At 37.9% G+C, this 20,732-nt stretch overlaps 3 protein-coding genes across 4 annotated transcripts; all 3 read right to left on the reverse strand.

The window, feature by feature from the left end:
- Positions 1 to 4,842: 4,842 nt before the first annotated feature.
- On the reverse strand, positions 4,843 to 6,561 carry LOC121889885 (the record flags this gene model as incomplete). The annotated part of the gene is made up of 4 exons (XM_042402107.1): positions 4,843 to 5,341; positions 5,475 to 5,518; positions 5,598 to 5,720; positions 5,832 to 6,561. Coding segments are annotated over 4 exons (1,011 nt in total), but the record flags the coding sequence as incomplete, so codon positions are not given.
- Positions 6,562 to 10,342: 3,781 nt separating this feature from the next.
- LOC121890046 lies at positions 10,343 to 12,094 on the reverse strand. Its single transcript, XM_042402301.1, has 5 exons — positions 11,943 to 12,094; positions 11,126 to 11,815; positions 10,885 to 11,004; positions 10,762 to 10,805; positions 10,343 to 10,633 (listed from the first exon to the last, which is right to left on the reverse strand). The coding sequence occupies exons 1-5, from the start codon at positions 11,995 to 11,997 to the stop codon at positions 10,520 to 10,522; spliced, it is 1,023 nt and encodes a 340-aa protein (XP_042258235.1). The 5' UTR covers positions 11,998 to 12,094; the 3' UTR covers positions 10,343 to 10,519.
- A 4,082-nt stretch (positions 12,095 to 16,176) lies between these two features.
- Positions 16,177 to 18,159, reverse strand: LOC121890028. Of its 2 annotated transcripts, none has more exons than XM_042402279.1 (5): positions 17,654 to 18,159; positions 16,821 to 17,531; positions 16,574 to 16,687; positions 16,452 to 16,495; positions 16,177 to 16,311 (listed from the first exon to the last, which is right to left on the reverse strand). In XM_042402279.1, exons 1-5 carry the CDS (start codon positions 17,706 to 17,708, stop codon positions 16,192 to 16,194), a joined length of 1,044 nt encoding a protein of 347 aa, XP_042258213.1. In that variant the 5' UTR covers positions 17,709 to 18,159; the 3' UTR covers positions 16,177 to 16,191. The 2 variants fall into 2 exon arrangements, with proteins under 2 accessions (XP_042258213.1, XP_042258214.1); XM_042402280.1 differs by having other exon boundaries at positions 16,574 to 16,691.
- Positions 18,160 to 20,732: the final 2,573 nt, after the last annotated feature.

A 20,732-nucleotide genomic window follows, 5' to 3' on the forward strand; every position in this document is an offset into this window, starting at 1 on the left:
GTAAATGTATAGTTAATTGAATGTGATAGAATTCAACATAATCAGTTAATATTTGAAAACCAACAACTCTAACAGATAAAAGTTGGAATCACAAACACGTAACTCACCCATTTTCCCCAAGAACAGACATGTGAGATAGAAAGCAAACACTGGAGATGTCATCATGTTCAACTTGCTGTGTGAAATGAAAAGATCATTTACTTTTCTCCACTCCTCATAGACAAGACTGCGTTTGATTGGCCAATCTGAAGTGACACTGTATAGGAAACATGATCACGTGTTCACTGCCACATGTGCTTGTTTTTTGAGAAGATTCACATGGTGAGAGACATATGAAGAACATAAAGGCTCGTCTTTGATTTGATTTGAAATCACTGAAAAATAAACAACCAAGAAATATCCAATATAAACACAGCAGACACAGTGGAGTCTATTTATGCTCAATATTTGATAATAAACAGGTAACAAAAACTAATTTGAGCAATTCATCCATACTTGATACATTGTTAAAGCTGTAATCTGGAGAAACAACACTGCACTCTGTGCTGTATTTGAGAGACATTTTTCTACATTATACATACAAGATATGATTGGCTGCATGATTAATGAAAATAAGATCACAATGTTGATTCAGGCTCTATGCAATCTCATTTTTATGAGACAATGATTCGGCTGTGTCTGCATTAGTGTGGAGATCCAGTACATCATGAGAGAGGCAGAGAGCAACAAAAATGTGTTAGAGTCACTGAAACCCAGAAATGGTGAGGAAGGACAAATAAATGTGTCCTCCATAGTTGTGACAAAAATGATGTGATTGTAGTGTAAGAGGTTTTTTACAGTCTGTTATGTGGAACTGGATTCACAGATGATGATGACGGTCAAAAGCACCTACGTTACAACCACTGGAAAAGTCACAAAACATCCAGGAAAACTTAAGCTGAAAATTCTTTTTAAACAACCGCTTAAACAATCATAGCTGGAGCCTTAAAAAGACTACAGAGGCTCTGACTTATTACCTAATGTGAGCTTAAGATATGATTCTGGTCAACACTACAAAAAAAATAAAGTATTTGCAAAAAAATTACTACTCAGTGCCTTTCTACTACTGTCCTTCATGCTGTGCTACCTGCCGTAACTTTACACTACTTGAGGAAGAAATGCGAAAACAGCAATTTATGATCAAGCTGAACTATGGAACAAAATGTGAGACCTACAGTTTGTTTTTGTTAGCAATGTCTTTATCATGAATGGTCTGCATCTACTAAAAGGTGAGGCAATACTTAAACTTTTTATTGTTTAATTATTTTTCCCAGTGTTCTGTATCTGTTTCAAGACATTATTGTATTCCTCAGTTTAATTAAAGTTTCTGTATGTAGGAATCAGAAATTCCTTCTCATTCGTGACATCTGTGGACGTTTAATGAGGTGCAGTCAACATCCTGTTTGCAGGGTGAGACTATTACAGGTGATGTCTTTTTCCTGCTTACCCTTTTCATAATTACATAAAAGATCTCTAATGTTGTGTTTTTCACTGAGTTTCAGCAAAGTATCTCTCACCCCCAGTCAGTCAGCCCCCCTCCTGCACTGTATGTACATGCACTCACTCGCTCACTTGCTCACACATAAACACACACAGAGGCTCCTGCTGTGATGTGGCTGCTGGCTGGTGAGAGCCAATCTGCACCATCCAACCTGCAAAAATATGTGTTAATTAACCGCCCAAACCATGTAAGACATGGGCACCTGGTTATGTTTTAAACTGGGGGAGCAAGCTTGGAGAGAGGGGGATGAGGGTGAGTATTTGGGTTCCTCCCCCAGAAAAAAATTGTAATTTAACACAAATTTCCTGCATTCCTACACCAGCTAACCTCTTGGATTAAGTCAAACAACAACACCTGCACTAGTCTAGATTAGTTAGATTGAGGGTGCTATGAAAACCAAGAATGCATCAAGAACAGAGCAGTATATAATTAGGTGGATGAGGACAGGAAATGATTATCAAACATTATGTAGCCTAACATGGTAGTAGGTTGCAGGCTACTAGGCCATCTTCAAGGTCAGACAAGGACAAAGAATTTATATAAATGAAATAGTCTTACAACACATCACTATATGATTTGGATAATTAAACCTGGTTAAACAATGTGAAACCTGAGGGTTGCTATTCTTCCAAGTCTAACAGCTGCAACAAAGCACTGTTGGATCTGACAGGAGTGTGTTTGGTTATTAGTAATAATTCATAATTATCAGAGATAAGTATAAAAATGAAAATCAAGAAATTATTCATATTAATTAATAATACTTGGCACCAACTGTTAGAGAGCCTCATACGAGGACACCAACTTTTGGATCTGTGCGGAGCACGGCTGGTTATTACAAATAATTAATAATTAGCAGAGATAATTGTTCATTATAAAAATTCATAAAATTATTAATATGAATTAATAATTACGGGGCACCATCTGGGACCAATAACCAAACAATAAGGTAGTCTGTAAAAGAAAACTGAATAACAGGTTATCATTTGATGTATTTCTTCAATATAGCATACATGTTTCAGACAGTGTTTAAGTTCAGTTTAGTGTTGGTTTGTGTTTCACACATGTTCTAAATTCTTCTGTGCCATGTCTATTCTAAACTTAGTTCTTTGCTGTGTAAGATGAGGCAGTTGTGTGTCTAACAGTTAAGTTTATTTTGTTATACTTTTACCTGAGCCAGTGATAAGATAAACTGTAGTTATGTAGATGTTTATGTGTAAAACTGATAAGCTTTAGAGGATAGTGTGGTTTGTCCTTAATTTAATATAGTAGTAATGTTATTTTGTGATGCTACTTGGTGCATACTTATGTACTGTCATATATGGTCGTGAAGAAAGTCTGTTCCTAGGTTAGCTGAACTTTTGACTTATGTTTCTATCTGAGGGTTGGTTGCTGACCTGTAAGGTTAGTAAACAGATGTCTTAAATTCTGTACGAGCAGTATTTAAGGGACTGGTTAAGTGCCAACCTTTCAGACAAAGAAAAGATAGCTAGGTGGTATGTATCTTTATCTCCAGAACTATGATGCATTATACTTCTGATTGTATTATTTGATTACACTATTTCAGAACCTGACAATGCTCTCTTTGTGTGTTTATTGAGTCATCAGCAATGTCCCATTACAAGTCTCATAAAAGAGTTCACCTAGAATGTTAATATTTGAGGGATATCAACATTCACAGGTGAACAAAGAAGGTTTGAATTCGAACTCTGACTCTCTCAATCAGCTATTTCTCACAATATCTAAAGACAATAAGGACAAAAGGCTTCTCTTTAAAGATATAAAAGTGTTTATTAAACAATAGCAGAGTTAACATAGTTAGCAGATGACTTGATCAATAAATCACTATCTTAAAATCTAATTCTACATAAGCAAATATACATCTATGTACAGTGAAAACGGGAGCGGGAGCGTGTATATTTGTGTGTGTGTGTGGCAAGATGGTGACGTGATGATGTGGTGTGTGAGTTTAGATGGCGGACATGACTATGAGAGGAAGTCACATCACGCGAGAACCAAATGGTGGAAGTGACCACAGTGTTTTGGTTAGAACAATAGCAAGATGGCACCGCCTACAAGTTGGCGTCTCTAAACTCACTCACTTCTGTGTAAAAGACACTTATCTGATGGTAGATAATGAGGGGCAGAGCAGCGCTGTGTCCCACGCTATCTGATAGTCAGATGTGTAAGAAGATGTGTGTGCGTATGTATGTGTGTGCATGCGTGTGTTAGTAACATGAGAAGGAAGAAAAGCGACTGTTGGGGGGAGGGGGGGGAGAAGCGGTTTCTTTTTCCACAGAGAGCATGTGTACAGACGGCAGTCTGTAATGCACGTTGTTTGATTTCTGATCGACAAAGCAACTAACTTTCTCACTCAAATGATGAACACAACTAAACAGGCAGCAAACTTCAAATACTCCTCAGAGTAAAGCAGCTCAAAGGGACTCAGTGGTCCGTCAATTCAAAACAACAAACATGAGCAATAAAGCTTAAAAAGCTAAAACCAACAACACACAATCTAACACTGTCTCTGCCCAGACTTACACCTCGTACTTGGTCACTTCAGAAAGCAAGCAGGGTGTGTGTTTCAGTCCGTCTTTGGTCCAGCTCGGTTCCTCGGCTCGGATGCTGACGGGGCCGTCCTCGCGCTCTGTCGGCGGGTTTCATGACAAGCTGATCCTCGGTGGCATGGCAGAGAAAACAGCAGAGTCGACTTCGTTGAAGAAGAGCGGGGCAGAGAAGTTATCCGTGTCTTTGTGAAGAAATCCTTTTCTTCCTTCTGCAGGCAGTGAGAGCGCTGGGATCTGCTCTCGGATCTGGTGATGTGTATGGCCTTATCATTTATTTTCAATTTTGTGCCCACACTGCCAACTAATTTCCTTCTGGAATAATATCGGTTATCAAATACTTCAGATAGATGTAAAATATCAAAGGTGTCATGTTTATTTGTTACTATGAATTAGAAAATCTTTAATAAAGGCACAACTGAAACTCTCATTTTCACATGAACAGTAATATTGTAAACTAATAGTCTTCCTGTGCCATTTTATTTTTGGTACCAGAACAATTAAGTTTCATCACTCACCCACTCAGTGGGGTGGTTGAGATCAAACATATGCTTTTTATGATAAACATGGTGCCGCTGCTGCAACAACACCTTCACTCTTGCATGAAGAAACACAAGTTACTCTTATCAAAGATTGAACACACGCACACATATTGTCTCATGGTTAAAGTTAGATGATGTTTATTTGATTATTAATATAAAATGCACACACAATTCAGAAACACATACATGAGTTGGTTAAAAAACAATGAGGATAAAACACAAAAGTTCAACACAAGCTTGATCCTAGAAGCCCACAAGTAACTTCTACAGCATTGATCAAACCAACCTTTAACATTTACTGGTTAAGACACAAAAAATCATTATATTCATACAGTATGTACTAAATATGAACTTAGATACACAGTTTATTTGCACAAAACAAAGTAACATTGTGCAGATATTCTGATTCAGACCACACAAAAAATAGAGTATTCTAACAATACCAAAGCAGAGCAAGAGATTTAAGAAGTTATAAAACACTTTCTTTCAAATTTAAAAACTAAATCCATGTTACACCCTCAAAGAGACACTACAACATAATGTCTTATGCACAAAGTACAAATGAAACATGTCCAGTTCTACTACTTTACGCTGTAGTACACACATTCACTCCAGGTTTGGTTCTGTCTTCTTCGTCTGTTGGTCAGATTCACACTTAAAGCAGCATAATACAGGTTTTCTGCGTCTTTGTAACCCTGGTAACAAAGTATATATCAGTATGATATTATTCTAAAACAATGTCCTAAAAAGAAATGTATTGTTGTACTGAATGGTAAAAAAAGGATATTAGCTGTAATTCAAGAATTAATGAATACAGTTATCATTCACCTTCGCATTGACTGTGGAGGGAGCTGAAATTCTTGCTTGAGACTCTGGTTGTGAAACACAGAAAAAGTTTTTTATTCAAAAGTCATGTTCAGTGAATACAAGCTGTCAGATATAAACAGTTACCTGCAGATTGGCAGCTGCTGCTCTTGTTCATCTTGTAGAAAGCCAATAAAACACTGAGGATGGTGGTGAACGCCAAAGCTCCACTCAAGAAATACACCAAGACAAGACAAGAGTCCGCACCATCTACCGAGAGCCAGATATCAGAAACAGAGCTTTCAGCATGTTTTTATCTTAAGCTTGATGAGGGAGTAAGACTGTATCAAATGGGACAACGTCTCCTAAAAAGTTACTTACACTCAAAGTCCAGCTTGGTCCCGTCTCCAAACAGTATCTGTCCACATGAGGCGACAGCACAGTAGTAGGTCCCAGTATGAGAAAGATTCAGACTCTTCATTGGCAAGTTGTAGACACAGGTGTGTGTTTGTGTGTTGCTGTTCATCTCACACTGATTATTCCTGCCTCCATGTGTGTAAATGATTCCTGGATGAGATTCTTGGGAGTTTTTGAACCAGTAAACACTGTGTTCTCCATCATCACAGGTCCCAGTGTGTACTGTACAGTTCAGAGTCACAGAGCCTCCTGGCTGGATGCTCTCAGATGCTGAATGATGGACCAAAGCTTGGATGTTCAAACCTGAACTCTTTACACTGAGAGTAGTGCCCTCCAAAAATTCTATCTTGTTTAAATAGCTACTAACACAGTAGTAAGTAGCTGAGTCTGAAATGTGCAAATCTGTGATCCTCAAGTTATTTTTACCGTTTTCAGTATCCAGTGTGAAGCGAGGATTGTTGTTGAATTCATCATGAAACGTGGTGATTACCTCATATTTTTGGAAGGTGGAGATGAGCCTTGGTTTCTGTCCCAGAGTTTGTTTATACCAGTAAAGCTTTGCAACAACACCTTCACAGAAGCACTGCAAAGTCGTGTCATCACCAACATTAGCTGATATAAAACCATTGTCTTGACGAACAGATGAGGAGAATTTCAGATCAGTCACCTGAGCTGAAGTGAAATAAGAGACAAAGTAAATGTATAGTTAATTGAATGTGATAGAATTCAACATAATCAGTTAATATTTGAAAACCAACAACTCTAACAGATAAAAGTTGGAATCACAAACACGTAACTCACCCATTTTCCCCAAGAACAGACATGTGAGATAGAAAGCAAACACTGGAGATGTCATCATGTTCAACTTGCTGTGTGAAATGAAAAGATCATTTACTTTTCTCCACTCCTCATAGACAAGACTGCGTTTGATTGGCCAATCTGAAGTGACACTGTATAGGAAACATGATCACGTGTTCACTGCCACATGTGCTTGTTTTTTGAGAAGATTCACATGGTGAGAGACATATGAAGAACATAAAGGCTCGTCTTTGATTTGATTTGAAATCACTGAAAAATAAACAACCAAGAAATATCCAATATAAACACAGCAGTAATAAGACACAGTGGAGTCCATTTATGCTCAATATTTGATAATAAACAGGTAACAAAAACTAATTTGAGCAATTCATCCATACATGATACATTGTTAAAGCTGTAATCTGGAGAAACAACACTGCACTCTGTGCTGTATTTAAGAGACATTTTTCTACAATATACATACAAGATATGATTGGCTGCATGATTAATGAAAATAAGATCACAATGTTGATTCAGGCTCTATGCAATCTCATTTTTATGTGACAACGATTCGGCTGTGTCTGCATTAGTGTGGAGATCCAGTACATCATGAGAGAGGCAGAGAGCAACAAAAATGTGTTAGAGTCACTGAAACCCAGAAATGGTGAGGAAGGACAAATAGATGTGTCCCCCTAGTTGTGACAAAAATGATGTGATTGTAGTGTAAAAGGTTTTTTACAGTCTGTTATGTGGAACTGGATTCACAGATGATGATGACGGTCAAAAGCACCTACGTTACAACCACTGGAAATGTCACAAAACATCCAGGAAAACTTAAGCTGAAAATTCTTTCTAAACAACCGCTTAAACAATCATAGCTGGAGCCTTAAAAAGACTACAGAGGCTCTGACTTATTACCTAATGTGAGCTAAACATATGATTCTGGTCAACACTACAAAAAAAATAAAGTATTTGCAAAAAAATTACTACTCAGTGCCTTTCTACTACTGTCCATCATGCTGTGCTACCTGCCGTAACTTTACACTACTTGAGGAAGAAATGCGAAAACAGCAATTTATGATCAAGCTGAAGTATGGAACAAAATGTGAGACTGACAGTTTGTTTTTGTTAGCAATGTCTATATCATGAATGGTCTGAATCTACTAAAAGGTGAGGCAATACTCAAACTTTTTGTTGTTTAATTATATTTCCCAGTGTTCTGTATCTGTTTCAAGACATTTTTTTATTCCTCAGTTTAATTAAAGTTTCTGTATGTAGGAATCAGAAATTCCTTCTCATTAGTGACATCTGTGGACATTTAATGAGGTGCAGTCGACATCCTGGCTGCAGGCTACTAGGCCATCTTCAAGGTCAGACAAGGACAAAGAATTTATATAAATGAAATAGTCTTACAACACATCACTATATGATTTTGATAATTAAACCTGGTTAAACAATGTGAAACCTGAGAGTTGCTATTCTTCCAAGTCTAACAGCTGCAACAAAGCACTGTTGGATCTGACAGGAGTGTGTTTGGTTATTAGTAATAATTCATAATTATCAGAGATAAGTATAAAAATGAAAATCAAGAAATTATTCATATTAATTAATAATACTTGGCACCAACTGTTAGAGAGCCTCATACGAGGACACCAACTTTTGGATCTGCGAGGAGCACGGCTGGTTATTATAAATAATTAATAATTAGCAGAGATAATTGTTCATTATAAAAATTCATAAAATTATTAATATGAATTAATAATTACGGGGCACCATCTGGGACCAATAACCAAACAAAAGAGTTCACCTAGAATGTTAATATCTGAGGGATATCAACATTCACAGGTGAACAAAGAAGGTTTGAATTCGTGCTCTGACTCTCTCAATCAGCTATTTCTCACAATATATAAACACAGTAAGGACAAAAGGCTTCTCTTTGAAGATATAAAAGTGTTTATTAAACAATAGCAGAGTTGACAAAGTTAGCAGATGACTTGATCAATAAATCACTATCTTAAAATCTAATTCAACATAAGCAAACATACATCTATGTACAGAGAAAACGAGAGCGGGAGCATGTGTATTTGTGTGTGTGTGTGGCAAGATGGCGACGTGATGATGTGGTGTGTGAGTTCAGATGGCGGACATGACTATGGGAGGAAGTCACATCACGCGAGAACCAAATGGTGGAAGTGACCACAGTGTTTTGGTTAGAACAATAGCAAGATGGCACCGCCTACAAGTTGGCGTCTCTAAACTCACCCACTTCTGTGTAAAAGACACTTATCTGATGGCAGATAATAAGGGGCAGAGCAGCGCTGTGTCCCACGCTATCTGATAGTCAGATGTGTAAGAAGATGTGTGTGCGTATATATGTGTGTGCGTGTGTGTGTGTGTGTTAGTAACACGAGAAGGAAGAAAAGCAACCGTTGGGGGGGGAGAAGCGGTTTCTTTTTCCACAGAGAGCATGTGTACAGACGGCAGTCTGTAATGCACATTGTTTGATTTCTGATTGACAAAGCAACTAACTTTCTCACTCACATGATGAACACAACTAAACAGGCAGCAAACTTCAAATACTCCTCAGAGTAAAGCAGCTCAAAGGGACTCAGTGGTCCGTCAATTCAAAACAACAAACATGAGCAATAAAGCTTAAAAAGCTAAAACCAACAACACACAATCTAACACTGTCTCTGCTGAGACTTAAACCTCTTACTTGGTCGCTTCACAAAGCAAGCAGGGTGTGTGTTTCAGTCCGTCTTTGGTCCAGCTCGGTTCCTCAGCTCGGATGCTGACGGGGCCATCCTCGCGCTCTGTCGGCGGGTTTCATGACAAGCTGATCCTCGGTGGCATGGCAGAGAAAACAGCAGAGTCGACTTCGTTGAAGAAGAGCGGGGCAGAGAAATTATCTGTGCCTTTGTGAAGAAATCCTTTTCTTCCTTCTGCAGGCAGTGAGAGCGCTGGGATCTGCTCTCGGATCTGGTGATGTGTATGGCCTTATCATTTATTTTCAATTTTGTGCCCACACTGCCAACTAATTTCCTTCTGGAATAATATCGGTTATCAAATACTTCAGATAGATGTAAAATATCAAAGGTGTCATGTTTATTTGTTACTATGAATTAGAAAGTCTTTAATAAAGGCACAACTGCAACTCTCATTTTCACATGAACAGTAATATTGTAAACTAATAGTCTTCCTGTGCCATTTTATTTTTGGTACCAGAACAATTAAGTTTCATCACTCACCCACTCAGTGGGGTGGTTGAGATCAAACACATGCTTTTTATGATAAACATGGTGCCATTGCTGCAACAACACCCTCACTCTTGCATGAAAAAACACAAGTTACTCTTATCAAGGATTGAACACACGCACACATATTGTCTCATGGTTAAAGTTAGATGATGTTTATTTGATTATTAATATAAAATGTACACACAGTTCAAGAACACATACATGAGTTGGTTAAAAAAACAATGAGGATAAAACACAAAAGTTCAACACAATCTTGATCCTAAAAGCCCACAAGTAACTTCTACAGCATTGATCAAACCAACCTTTTACATTCACTGGTTAAGACACAAAAAATCATTATATTCATACAGTATGTACTAAATATAAACTTAGATACACAGTTTATTTGCAAAAAACAAAGTAACATTGTGCAGATATTCTGATTCAGACCACACAAAAAATAGAGTATTCTAAAAATACCAAAGCAGAGCAAGAGATTTAAGAAGTTATAAAACACTTTCTTTCAAATTTAAAAACTAAATCCATGTTACACCTTCAAAGAGACACTACAACATAATGTCTTATGCACAAAGTACAAATGAAACATGTCCAGTTCTACTACTTTACGCTGTAGTACACACATTCACTCCAGGTTTGGTTCTGTCTTCTTCGTCTGTTGGTCAGATTCACACTTAAAGCAGCGTAATACAGGTTTTCTGCAGCTTTGTAACCCTGGTAACAAAGTATTAATTATTATGATATTATTCTAAAACAATGTCCTAAAAAGAAATGTATTGTTGTACTGAATGGTAAAAAATGGATATTAGCTGCAATTCAAGAATTAATTTAAAGTTATTCACCTTTACATTGACTGTGGAGGGAGCTGAAATTCTTGCCTGAGACTCTGGTTGTGAAACACAGAAAAGGTTTTTTATTCAAAAGTCATGTTCAGTGAATACAAGCTGTCAGATATAAACAGTTACCTGCAGATTGGCAGGTATTGCTCTTGTTCATCTTGTAGAAAGCCAATAAAACACTGAGGATGGTGGTGAACGCCAAAGCTCCACTCAAGAAATACACCAAGACAAGAGAGTCCACCTCATCTACAGAGAGTCACCAGACACCAGAAACAGAGCTTTCAGCATGTTTTCAGTTTTTATCTTAAGCTTAATGAGGGACTAAGACTGTATCAAATGGGACAACGTCTCCTAAAAAGTTACTTACAGCCAACGTCCAGCTTGGTCCCGTCTCCAAACAGTATCTGTCCACATGAGGCGACAGCACAGTAGTAGGTCCCAGTATGAGAAAAATCCAAACTCTTCATTGGCAAGTTGTAGACACAGGTGTGTGTTTGTGTGTTGTTGTTCCTCTCACACTGATCATTCCTGCCTCCAAGTGTGTAAATGACTCCTGGATGAGATTCTTGAGAGTTTTTGAACCAGTAAACACTGTGTTTTCCATCATCACAGGTCCCAGTGTGTACTGTACAGTTCAGAGTCACAGAGCCTCCTGGCTGGATGCTCTCAGATGCTGACTGTTGGACCAGAGCTTGGATGTTCAAACCTGAACCCTTTACATTGAGAGTAGTGCCCTCCAAAAATTCTAACTTGTTTAAATAGCAACTAACGCAGTAGTAAGTAGCTGAGTCTGAAATGTGCAAGTGATTTTTATTGTTCTCAGTTTCCAGCGTGAAGCGTGAATTGTTCTTGAATTCATCATGAAACGTGCTGTTTACCTTATATTTATAGAAGGTAGAGATGAGCCTTGGTTTCTGAGTTTGTTCATACCAGTAAAGCTTTGCAAAAACATCACCTTCATAGTGACATTGCAAAGTCTTCTCATCACCAACATTAGCTGATATAAAACCACTGTCTTGATGAACAGATGAGGAGAATTTCAGATCAGTCATCTGAGCTGAAGTGAAATAAGAGACAAAGTAAATGTATAGTTAATTGAATGTGATAGAATTCAACGTAATCAGTTAATATTTGAAAACTAACAACTAACAGATAAAAGTTGGAATCACAAACACGTAACTCACCCATTTTCCCCAAGAACAGAAATGTGAGATAGAAAGCAAACACTGGAGATGTCATCGTGTTCAACTTGCCGTGTGAAATGAAAAGATCATTTACTTTTCTCCACTCCTCATAGACAAGACTGCGTTTGATTGGCCAATCTGAAGTGACACTGTATAGGAAACAGGATCACATGTTCACTGCCACCTATGATTGTAATGGTGAGAGATATACGAGGAAGATAAAGGCTCCTCATCTTTGCATTAGATTTGAAATCACTGACAAATAAACAGCCACTATATCCAATGTAAACACAGCAGTAATAAGACACAGTGGAGTCCATTTATGCTCAATATTTGATAATAAACAGGTAACAAAAATCATTTTGTGCAATTCATCCATACTTGATACTTTTTTAAAGCTGTAATCTGGAGAAACAACACTGCACTCTGGATTCACAGACAATGATAACGGTCAAAAGCACCTACGTTACAACCACTGGAAATGTCACAAAACATCCAGGAAAACTTCAGCAATCCTTTTTTAAGCAACCGCTCAAACAATCATAGCTGGAGCCTTAAAAACACTACAGAGGCTCTGACTTATTACCTAATGTGAGCTAAAGATATGATTCTGGTCAACACTACAAAAAATAAAGTATTTGCAAAAAGATTACATTGTTAAACTAATGTTTTAACGTATTCTAATGCTGTTCAATGCAATGCAAAAAATGTTGAACCTTGCTCCTGACTCCTCAGCCTCTGCCCTCTCTCTTACTGTATTTATTAGCATGAGTTACAGATGACTTGAAATGAAGAAGATCCTTCTTTACTAATCCAGACATTCTGTAGAGGTGCCAGGCAACCCTTCAGCATCCTCAGGATCCTCAACCCCCTCAGCATCCTCAGCCCCCTCAAAACTGCAAGTTTACGTTCTAATAACACAAATCAATTGATTTATAGCCAAAAAAGTTACTGCAGATTAAGTATTTTCAAGAACAACAAAGTCGCAGTAATAGTATGAATTGTAGTTGAAATATAGCCAGCGATGCATGCTGTCCAATTTAGTGGACAGATTATTAATCGTCATTTTCTCCCAGCATAAAATCAGTAGTTGGAAATTATAACTATTGTATTACTCCTTAGTTGTTACTTGACATTACAAAATTTTATTTACCTGCAAGGGTCTCCTACCATAGAATTATTGGCAAGATATTGCTGAACTGCTGAGCGTTTTTGGCCATCTGTGCAACTGTACCATAAAAAACCCATGCATATATAAGAAAATAGCTCTTGAATATTCATCCACACGCATCAATTTGTTTATATGTATGAGTCTGACTGTAAAGAAACTAAAACAACTAAATGCAATGACAGATTATCTGGTGGACTATTATGAGGACAACTGTGAGTCATTTCACTTTGACTGGCCAACTGTATTTATTTGAGCCAGAGTACACAGGTGGTAAATGAGTGCACTTATAAAACGCTTTTCAAGTCTACTGAACACTTTTATATCTAAAGCTCTCTACAATGCTTCTAATGCTAACCCATTCATACACACACACTCACACAATGATGGCAACTATTGGGAGTAATTTGGGGTTCAGTATCTTGCCCAAGAACACTTTGACATGCGGACTGGAGAAGCTGGGCATTGACCAACCAACCGTCTAATTAGTGGATGACTCACTTCACCTCCTGATTCACAGCTGCCCCAGAGAGGAGTTACAAGAACTGAAAGAGGAAATACGAAGAATGGAGGCAGAAAGGCAACAGGGCCGCCAGGAAAGACAACGTACAGTAACGGTTACCTCAGAGAAACTGCTGCTGTTCCTGAAGTCACTGTTCTCCTGAAGAATGGAGAGGAAAACTTTTTCTGCAGAGTGGGACATGTTGCTGATATTTTATTACTTCAGTTAATTTTTTTTATTTATTTAGAGAAATAATTTGGAGAAAATAAAGACATTTCAATCAAAATGCAAAACATCAGGTGAATAAACTGTGTCTGACTCTCCATGAGCAGACAACACATCAGCATGTACAGGATGTGTCGAAGGCAGCAAGTCTGTACAGTATCAGTGGTATCAGCAGTCAAGTTGAGTGGAGTCAAGTGTACAGGTTTTTAGTACTGATAACACAACTAGTAAGTAAGAGGGGGAAACCTGCACTGCCTAACAACTGAACTATTTTACACAGCTCTCAAGTGAGTTTTAGCACTATTTAATGTTGCAGTGTTTCCACTTTGATCGCTGGCAGTGAGGGCTTTTGTTAGTGTTTACATGGCTACTAGTACTTCCTGGATACAGTAAGTACCAGTAGGCCTGGTAAATATTGAACCTGGAAAAGAATCAGCACTTAGGATTCATTTGTGTTCATTTTTGGCCAGCACTGTAGAGACCATAGACTGTATAAAAATGTGGATGTAGTTACTGTGACGTCACCCACTGATTTCTGAAGAGTGGTTTTGAAGCTCAAAGTGGCCCTTGGTTGCATATTGTGGCGCCGACTGTTTTACTCTCCGGTGGGCGGGGTTTTCAGAGTATGATGCGGTGCACTCTGTCTCTGTTCTCTATGCAGTTAACCATTATGGTTACTACAGGTGGATAGTTTCTTTTTTTTTTTTTACTTTCGTTCAGACTGAGAAACACACTTTTGAAGTGATTCATGTTTATTTGGAAAGCTGAAGGAGTCTCAGCAGTTTGTCCCAATGACAGATGTCTTTGTGAATTCCCTGAATCTCTATAACAGAGCTGGAGAGAGCAAAATTAGCATGACCCATAGAGCCACAATAACCACATTTAAAGAGAATACATCAAGTTGAAATAAACCGGAATTTTCTTTTAAGTTGATTTGGCTCAAGAGATATCTTTGTGAGAGTGGAAACACCCTTACATAAAAAACACTAATTATTTTTCTTTTTCTACATATGTTCATTGTCAAAAAAGTGCCAAAATGTACAACCACTGTATTTCATGAAAGCTTTTCCCCTCTTAAACCTGCTCTACATGGGCTGCATAGTGAAAGCAGCACAAAGCAGCAGCTGCAGTCCTCCATCAGTGTGTAACTGGATGTGTTCAGTCACAGTGCTGCTGTGTACTCAGATGCAGCTCAGTATACAGTTGATGCAGTAATGTGTGGTGGGTTGGAGTTACACTCATAAAGCACCAGTATATACCCCGATATATGTTGTGTTGTGTGAGTCTTCGTGTCCATGAATCTCTATACTGACGCTGGCAAGTGCAAAGTTAGCATGACTCATTGAGTCACAATGACCACATTTATGGAAAATTCATCAGGGAAATATACCATAAAGTTTCTTTTCACTGGTCAGTCAGTCTCATATTTTTATCCAAATCTGCACAAACATGGCATAAAGTCTGTATACAAGCTTGTTTTGTAAAAACAATCAAACACTTAAGTATTTCTCTGTATTTTCAGCAGTAAATGTTGAAACAGTGGCTGCATGTTGGATGTGCAGTAGAACACAGTACACAGTGGGAAGACACAATGATAACCTGGTCGTGTAATAGTGACTGAATTAATAACAGATCTACTAGATCCTGTTTTCAAATGAAGTCACTGAGTGAAAGTGGGATCATCCTCCAGCCTGTTACATTGTTACATTTCCAGACTTCATATATTGTACCTGACTTGGACATATGTGGATTCAAGTACTGAAGGTCAGTATAAAAACCTTCCTGTGCCATTTTACTTTTGTGCCAGAACACGAGAGTCACCCATGAACTAGAGTGAGTGATGTCAGTTACATGATTTCTCTGATTCACATGATGCCACCAGCCACACTTGTATGATGAAGCTGCAGTTAATGCTACCAGGGACTGAACTCACACCCACACATATTATCTCAAGGTCAAAGTGATCCATAATCAACTTATATTATTTATGTGATCACTAATGATATAAAATGTATGTATAAAAACAAAGGCCATGAGTCATCAATTACTCTGTGCTTATATAATACATTTACTAGTTTCATCAAAATGGAATTTATTCAAATGTATTAAAAACTGTCTCAGTATTTCAAATACAGATTTTCATCTTACAATAAGAAATCCTGCTTAAAACCACAAAGACAAAAGAAACACCTTAGAGACATTTGCTAAATGTGCACATTAACTAACCTCATCTAAGATTAAAGAAGCTATAAAAAATATTTATCTCAAGATCAACTTCTAAATCTACATGATAATATGAAAATGAAATAAAAATAAAAAATATTACTTTAAAACTGGAAATGTAACATGTAATTCTACTGCTTTACACTGGAGTACACACATTCATTCTTGGTGTTGTTCCTCGCTCTTCTTGGTCTGTTGGGCAGGTTCACACTTAAAGCAGCATAATGCAGGTTGTCTGTGTGTTGGTAACCCTGGTAACAAAATATGTACAAGTGGATAACAATATAGATGCTGCCGAACATTAAAACAATGTCTAAAAAACTCCCCGACAATAAATAGTTGTGTTAAAAATGTGTTTAAATATTGATTCAACTATTAAAATAAGTTTTACCTCGCCATTTGTTGTGGAGGAAGCTGAAAATGTTGCTTGAGACTCTGGTTGTGAAAACAGAAAAAGTAATTTTATTCAAAGTCATGTTCAGTGAATACAAGCTGTCAGATATAAACAGTTACCTGCAGATTGTAAGCTGCTTCTCTTCATCTTGTACACTGAGAAAGCCAGTAAAACACTGAGGATGGTGGTGAACGCCAAAGCTCCACTCAAGAAATACACCAAGACAGGAGAGTCTACCTCATTTGCAGAGAGACATAAAGAGATATTACACAGCTCTCAGATTTATCTCTATTTTGATGTTTAGTTCGATTAGGGAGTAATCATGTATTGATCAGATGAAACAATGTCTGCTAGAAAGTTACTTACAGCCAACGTCCAGCTTGGTCCCGTTTCCAAACAGTATCTGTCCACATGCGGCGACAGCACAGTAGTAGGTTCCAGTATGAGAAAGATCCAGACTCTTCATTGGCAAGTTGTAGACACAGGTCTGTGTTTGTGTGTTGTTGTTCCTCTCACACTGATCATTCCTGCCTCCATGTGTGTAAATGATTCCTTGATGAGATTCTTGAGAGTTTTTGAACCAGTAAACACTGTGATTTCCATCATCACAGGTCCCAGTGTGTACTGTACAGTTCAGAGTCACAGAGCCTCCTGGCTGGATGCTCTCAGATGCCGATTGATGGACCGAAGCTTGGATGTTCAAACCTGAACCCTTTACATTGACAACAGTTCCTTCTGCAAATTCAAATTTGTATGATATACTACTTGCACAGTAGTAAGTAGCGGAGTCTGAAAGATGTAAATCTGAGATCATCAAGTGATTTTTACCGTTTCCAGTATCGAGTGTGAAGCGAGGATTGTTCTTGAATTCATCATAAAAAGTGCCATTTATGTCGTGCACATAGAAGGTAGAGATGAGCCTTGGTTTCTGTCCCAGAGTTTGTTTATACCAGTACAGCCATGATGAAACATCAACTTCATGGAAACATTGTAAAGACAGCTTTTCCCCAACATTAACTGATAGAAAACCACTCTCTTGGTTCACAGATGAGGACAATTTCAGATTGGACACCTGAGCTGTAGTAAGATGAGAGAGAGATTTTGGTGAAAGAAATCAGCACATTGAAAAATTAAACATTTGCATGAGGAATGAGCTCACACTGACAGATAAAAACTGGGTACACAAAAACACTACTCACCCATTTTCCCCAAGAACAGGCATGTCAGATAGAAAACAAAGTTTGGAGATGTCATCGTGTTCAAATGTCTGTGCTGAATGACAGTATATCGATAGTTACTCCACTCTTTACAGACAGGACTACGTTTGATTGGCTAACTTGAAGTGACACTGTGTGCCCTAATAAGGAAACATGATCACGTGTTTGCTTTTAGAAGAGGTTCACATGGTGAGAGGTACATGAAGAACATAAAGGCTCTCCATCCTGGCGTCATATTTAATATTAGGGAAACATAAACTAACTGTGCAGTATAAACACTAGTGAGGACATACTGTGGAGACCAGTTGTGGTTGACTGTCATGTTCAGCAGATAACATGCAGGCATGATAATATTTCCAAATACCCCTGAAATAGACGAGTAATACAACATGGCAAAGATCATTTGTCAGATGTACACATCATTTATTGGAAAAAAACCCAAAAAATTTTATGTAATCATTTCTATCTAAGCTGGAGGAGACAAACCCCTCAAGCTGTAGTCTTAAAATAACTTTTTGATGCTTTGAGCACTACAAATAAGAACTATAAAGAAGAATATGGTTTTGTAGATTTTTTTAACTCTGTTTTGTAGAGCTTAGAGTTAGATCAAAGTAGTAACCTCTGGGGCTGAAAATTGAAGCCAACGCAGAAGTGTCAAAATCTGCAGTTCCTTGAATAGCCACTTGAGGCTGGCTCCAAAAGCGAGTCAATCCCCATAGACCCCCATGTTAAAATACACAACTTCACAGCAGAAATAAACATGTTTACAGCCTGGTACAAAACACGGTTTTGCTTATAACTAATTTCCTTGTTCATGACAATTGTACAGGGGGGAAATTTTTATATAGCTCACTTGTTTAGATTTTTATTAAGGCTTAAAGTTATGCATAATTAAGGGTGTGACTGCATTGAGTGACAAGTGGGTGCTGTTACAGGCAAGTCGCTCCCACGGCAACAACGTTGGTTTGGTAATGTGACCACGGCGTATCCCCAGAATCACAGAGCATAGGCATAGCTGTAACCGTCACTATTTCAGTGTGTTTTCAGTTCATCGTAGTTGATTGTATCTTTTTTGTTGCCTTAAAAAGTCTTGTTCAGCGTTTGGTTTTACTAAAAGACCCTCTAAGGAGTCGCATGTTCACTTTTTTTTCTGGTCAGTACATTTTGTTTTAATGGTTTTTCACCAGCGAGAATTTCCATTAGCATTATCAAAGTTAACCACAGACTGCAAATACACCGTGCTAACCAAGCTGGCAGCCTAGCAGCTAGCAGCTAGCAGCTGGCAGCTAGCATTAGGGTCAGCTCCATCCTCTCGTCCAAATATGGTCACTTCTGGCTTCAAAAATCTAAGATGGCGGTGGTCAAAATGCAAACTCATCGCTTAAAAACGAGAGTCCACAGACCAATGGGTGACATCACGGTGGCTACGTCCATTATTTTTTACAGTCTAGGGTTAGATAACTTTGTAATGAAAATGCCCTGCGCAACTTGTTTATTTTTTGGCTTTTGTTTTTGTTGTTGTAAATAGTACTCTTAATTATATTTCAACTAAGTAGTGTTGTAAGTAGGGCTGAGCAATGTAGACAAAATCAAATATCACAATATTTTTGACCAAATACCTCAATATCAATACTGCGACAATATTGTAGGGATGACTATTGGTGCTTTCACAAAGTATTTACACGATGAGATTTTTGATAAATAATCATCAGTAACGTGGATATGATGACTAAGTGGGTGAAGACAAATAACAGAACAGTTAGAAAAGTCTGGTAAGTTCAGAAAATTACATCACTTTACTGTAATGCAGCCTTTAAAACCAGGAAAAGACAACATTTGCCATATCAGGATATGATGATATCCAAAATCAAAGACAATATCTAGTCTCATATCATGATATCAATATAATATCGATACATCGATCGCCCAGCTCTAGTTGTATTTGCATGAGTAGTATTATTAGTATCAGTATTTGCAATATTAACATTAGCGTAGTATTAGCCTTTGCTATGTGAACAAATGTGACATGATAAGAACTCCACTTTTTCAGGATGTCTTAGTGGTCTTTGGCTTAAGTAGTATTTATGTGGGAGTGCAACCATGTCTACATCCTGCAGCCCTAACCCTAAAACCACAGTAGCTGCTGCACTAACAGTTACAAAGCAAACGCATGGGAGTCAAGTAAAAAATTAAAAGGTCTCGATGTAATTACTAACTCATTCACTGTGTTCATAGTAGAAAATGCAACAATTTGCTCTGTATTAATTTGTTATATGTCATGATAGCGTTCCTTGTTAGCAAAGCATGTTTACTTCACCCACTTCATCAACAACCCACCCCACTTCGACCTGATCAGTTGTCACTTGTGCACACAATCAAGACTGTCAAGGCCAACACCCTGTTAGTCCTCTCCCAGTGGAAAGAGACTTCTGATTTGAGGAAGTGAGCAGAACTCAAAAACCTTCTAAAACAGTAGTTTTTACAGTGGTTTTTACCTCATGACTGTTCATAGCAGAATATTAGCTTAAAAGATGAGTTCACAGTTTTTCAAGTCTGTCTGAAAGCAACAGTCAGGTGCCCAAATGAACAGTGAAAAAGGTTTTTGTTGCCATAATCATTCCTCCTGTTCATACTGGCCATTAGAAGATTGCTTTATAATGCATTTACAATGTTAATGATGGGGGCCAAAATCCACAGTCCTCTTCTGTGCCAACATGTATTTAAAAGTTTATCTGAAGCTAATGTGAAGCTTTCAGCCGCCCAAATGACTCAAATCGCGTAGTTACCTTTCAACGTTACAGTCTTTTTTGTGCCAGAGTCACTCTTTGTGTTTCTATACTTCCACCACGGCTCAATAGAGAAACACTGTCTGAGGAAACACAAAGAGGAAATTTGATGCTAAAAAGACTGTCAATGTGGCAGATATCCACTTGATATGACTAACTCAGACTGCTGAAGCCTCATATAAGCCTCAGATCAACTTTGAAATGTATTTTTGCACAAAATAATTGTGTGGACACATTGTGGATTTTGGCCCCCATCACTTACATTGAAAGCACAT

This window comes from Thunnus maccoyii, chromosome 22 (assembly GCF_910596095.1).
Source record: "Thunnus maccoyii chromosome 22, fThuMac1.1, whole genome shotgun sequence".
NCBI classification, from domain to species: domain Eukaryota; kingdom Metazoa; phylum Chordata; class Actinopteri; order Scombriformes; family Scombridae; genus Thunnus; species Thunnus maccoyii.